Below are 4,206 nucleotides of genomic sequence, written 5' to 3'. Positions count from 1 at the left end.
TGCCAAAATATATATTATCACAAACCCGCCCCGACCAGGCCGAGATGGTGGGAGAAAGAGAAGAAAAAAAGTGCCGCAGCGATCAATGTTGTAAAACGAGCAGGGTATGCTCGTCCGAGTCTTGTCTTCCCCAAGAGAAACCCGTGATGCTTCCGTCTAGAAGAAGTAGAAGAAAAAGAAAGAAAAAAAAAAAGAGAGAAAAAGAGGAATGAGAACAGGAGAGACTAAAACATGTAGTAGGTATCGTGACCTTATAGCGCTGTATGAAGCAAATCGCCCTCCGCCCATCCTTGTGTCCCTCGCAGCCAGGGGCCCTGAATGCATATGCACAGCTATATCCCGCGACAATCAATCCATTTCACACATCCACCCGTCCGTATCCTCCCCGATGCCACTGACGGGACAGGGCCAGCTGAGAAATGCGTAATTTACAGCCCCAAACAGACGCGGGCAATATCCGAGGGGATATCTTCAGTGACTCAGTACCGCCCGCTGCTGCTGCTGCTGCTGCTGCTGGTTTCCCGCGTCTTGTTGCGGCGGCTCGTCAATCTCCATCTCGACATCCGCACCAACTTCCGTTCCTCTCCCGTTGGTGCCCGTTGACGGCGACGCCGCCGTTGCCACTCCATTCACCAACACGCCCGTGCCTGCCTCGCCATTCGCGCTGCCACGCTGTTTACCGTACTCTGCAGCCTGTGCCGCCTCGTCCTCGAGCCGCTGAGCCTCTTCGTTCTCGCGCATCAGGGCTTCCTCCTGCTCGCGCATCGACCGCTCCTCTTCGGTCAGTGGGGTTTCCATTGGCGGGGGAGGTGGTGTGGGCGGGCTCGGGATGGCGGTCGGGGTTTCGACATCGGCACCGGCCTCGTCCTCCTTGGCGCGCTTCACGGATTGTGTCTCGGATGGCGGGGCCTCGGGCGACTCAGCCTGGTCCCCGTCGTCGTCATCTTCCCGTTTGCGCTTGCGCCCCGCCGAGCTGCCTGGGCTGGGAGCGTCGCCTTCGGCGTCAGACGCAACTGTGTCGTCCTTGGCAGGGGTGGCAACGGAGCTGACCGCGTCGCCCGGATGTGATGACGTCCCCGCTACTGGCTGGCCGGTGCTCCGAGCCTTCTTCTTCTCCTCGTACTCGGCATACTTGACGACGGCGCGCTCGAAGAAATCGTAGGTATACTTCCGGACCTTCTTCGCCACCTTGGGTGTGACGGATGTCGGGTCCTCGACCCGGTTGTTCTTGTAGTCCGAGGCGACAAGCTTCTTGTTGACCTCCCGGGCAAACTTCTTCAGCTCCTCCTTCGGCAGCTTGCCATGGAACTTGTCCACCACGTGCTTGACGTGTGGAAAGAGCTGGTCCAGTTAGCACACGCTGCATCGAGTTTAGGAAGTTTTTAATTTATTTTTTTGGACAACCAACCGTGTTTTCGTATATTTTCATCTGTTTCTCGATGGGCAGAGAACGCCACTTCTCCTTCCTGGGCTCGGTCGCCGGCGTGGTAGACCGTTGTGGTGTATGACCTGTCGAGTGTCGTGGCGTCGGCTCCTTGGTCAAGCTATCGATGATGTTTTGCAAAGTCTTTTGGTCTTGCTGCGCCTTGGCGGACGCCTTCGGAATCTCAATCGCAGGGGTGAGAGGTCGCTGCCACTGTGTCTTGCCGTTGATGTCGTAGAAGTAGTAGCGGCCAGTCTTGTCCGTGGTGACAAACCAGCCAGCCGGCAGGTTGGTGGGCGGTTTCCGGGGCCGTTGCCCGGTGAAATAATTGGCGTTGCGCTGCGGGATGCTGCTGCGGGGTCCGGTTGGAATCACAACGTTGGCTAAGGGGTCGGCAGGCTTAGCCGGCTCATCGCGATCCTTGTTGCGACGCTCTTCCTCGAACGAGCTGATGCCAACCGGGCCAGCATGGTCGTGCTTTTTGCGCGGGATCCGGTAGGCCGTCTCCAGCTTGCTCCATTCGTCCAGTAGCCGCTTCGCAGCGAGGGCAACCTCTTCGTGTGGAGCCGAGACGAGAGGCTGCACCGCTCCCTCGATCTTGGAATCCGAGATTTTGTTTTTCGTGATCCGGGGAAGCTGGTAGAGGATGTCGAGGATTTGCAGCACAACGTTCATGTCGTCCTTGAACGTGTTGAGCGTGCTCTTCAGGATCTGGTACCCGTGCATCCTCACCACTCTATGGCGGAGATGATCATCCTCGGTGGCCTGAAGGCGCGAGAGGAGCTTGACGGCAATCCATTTCTCCTTGCATTGCATGAGGGCGGCCATGACCTTGGTGACGCCGTCCTCGTCCAGGGCGCGGGGCTGGAGGCTGTTGACGTACTCCTCATCCCCCTCATGGGCCTTCTTCTTGCGGGGCTTCTTGGCAACCGTCGTGTCCCAGCTGTCGCCATCGTCGATGCCGAGCGCCTCGATGGTCGCGAGCGGCAATTTGGTCGCGCGCTCTGTCTGCGTCTTACCGCCGATGAAGCCCACACAATTCGGCTCGCCGCAGTAGCAGGGTTGCGGATCGGCGCCGTACCGGTCGACGTTGTAGTTGAAGACCAACTCCTCGCCCGCCCGGATCGCGCGGCCGGCAAAAATGCCCATGCGCAGCTTTTCGCCCACCACCCACTTGTCCACATAGCAATTGGGATTACACGAATGGTTGCAAAACCTGCCCAGGTTCCCCTTCTTGGTGGCGTCGACGAACTCGTTCTTGGTTAGCGACATGAAGTAGAAGTGCTTGATGCCCTCCCTGTCGTATTTGACCATCCGGCTGCGGAACGTTGGCTCGTTGATGACCTCACCGACGTACTCGTAGACGAAGTCGTTGGCCTGGAGATCCGTATCCGCTCGCAGGCCGAAGCCTTTTTTCTCCGTCTTGATGACCGAGACCTTGGCATACTGCTTGCGCTGGAACCGCTGGTTCTGGCAACCCTCCCCGCAATTGCAATCGCCACTCACGCACTCGATTTTGGTCGCCCGATTGATGCAGTCCGAGTCTTCACCGCAGGCGTGATTCTGGCCGTCGTCTGCACATGACGAACATCAACCTGTTAGGGGATGCAAGCCACTCGAGCGACTGGGCGGGGCGGAAGGGAAAAAAAAGGGGGCGGTAACTTACGCCAGTCTTCAGCACAGTCGCAATCCAGCGCGTCGTGATCCGACGACCCCATGTTCCTAGAGCCATAGAGACAATCGTTTATGACCTGAAATGTACTGCATGCCTCCTCGGTGGCATCCGGAAGATGGTCGAACAGTGGCGGAGGACTCCTGGCCATCTTCTGCGAGGACTTCCTTGACAGCTTTGGTGCTGTGCCGTTCTCCGGGGTCGATATGCTGTCGGCACTTGGTTTTGCGTCGTCAGGCGACATGCTGGACGCCCGTGTATCGGTTCTGGAGCCGTTTGGGGTGGCTGAACCGCCCATTTCCTCCATTCTTGTCCCGAGCCCGTTGGATTTTTGCCTCTCCTCGGTCTCCGGGCCCGCCACTACCCCCGAAGCACGATTGCTTCCTTCCATCGCTTCCATATGGTGCGCGTCACGCGCACAACGAGGGCTCGAGTATTAGGGTCGGAGCGAGGAACGGGCAGGAACGGGCAGGAACGGGAGGAATCGCACAAGAGCAGGAATGGCTATCGTTGTTGGTGCAAAGGACGGTGCACATGAGGGCGGTGTAAGGTAACCAATGGTGGGTGTGGCAAGAGAGAGGGGGGACAAAAAGTTAAGGTTTAAAGTCGGGTTCGCGAGAGGGGAGAACGGCAAGAAGTGATGAAGGAGGAAGCTATTCTGCTGCGCGCGCCGAGCATGCGACAATGGCACTGGCAACGCCAAAATCGTCCTGCGGGTCCAAGCAGCCTCGAAGGGTAAACAGCAGCCGTGAGTTCCCGCCTCCCCAAAACCTGGACCGTCTAGTGCCAATCGTCCTCCATAGCAGTTCGGACCTCTATCCCATAGTTGATCAGGGTGTTGAGTGGTTGTGTTGTCTTTTGCGAGAGCGTCCCACGCCGAAAGCCTACCAGCAGACGGAATGCGCGACGCCAATTCTTGTCCCACTAACCTCTAGTTAAGAAAGGTGGAGCCGAGCCCGTCGGAGCGAGTGGATGGTACTGGTGGAAGCCCCACCATCCGGTCCGATCATGTTCCGCTTGACAAGATACGGATTACAAAAGCTCGACTGAATGCTGAACACACACAACGATCCGGAATACGTAGTTACTGCGAATTCCGTGAGTACTTGTA

General features: G+C 57.8%; 1 protein-coding gene across 1 annotated transcript; it reads right to left on the bottom strand.

The window, feature by feature from the left end:
* Positions 1-341: 341 nt before the first annotated feature.
* On the bottom strand, positions 342-3,637 carry P884DRAFT_3480 (methyltransferase-like protein). Its single transcript, XM_069445847.1, has 3 exons — positions 3,090-3,637; positions 1,409-2,997; positions 342-1,341 (listed from the first exon to the last, which is right to left on the bottom strand). Exons 1-3 carry the CDS (start codon positions 3,493-3,495, stop codon positions 472-474), a joined length of 2,865 nt encoding a protein of 954 aa, XP_069301552.1. The 5' UTR covers positions 3,496-3,637; the 3' UTR covers positions 342-471.
* Between the last annotated feature and the right edge of the window lie 569 nt (positions 3,638-4,206).

This window comes from Thermothelomyces heterothallicus (assembly GCF_042370625.1).
Source record: "Thermothelomyces heterothallicus CBS 202.75 unplaced genomic scaffold P884_scaffold_1, whole genome shotgun sequence".
Classification (NCBI taxonomy): domain Eukaryota; kingdom Fungi; phylum Ascomycota; class Sordariomycetes; order Sordariales; family Chaetomiaceae; genus Thermothelomyces; species Thermothelomyces heterothallicus.
The sequence above is the reverse complement of the archived record's forward strand: the minus strand, read 5'-3'. Positions and strand labels throughout refer to the sequence as shown.

Bases quoted from the DNA above. Each gene is read 5' to 3' on its own strand.
- P884DRAFT_3480 (XM_069445847.1), bottom strand. From the start codon at position 3,495: ATGGAAGCGATGGAAGGAAGCAATCGTGCTTCGGGGGTAGTGGCGGGC. The intron at 2,998-3,089 runs GTAAGTTACCGC...CGTCATGTGCAG, and splicing joins CGACTGTGCTGAAGACTGGC to ACGACGGCCAGAATCACGCC. The intron at 1,342-1,408 runs GTTGGTTGTCCA...TAACTGGACCAG, and splicing joins TGAAAATATACGAAAACACG to CTCTTTCCACACGTCAAGCA.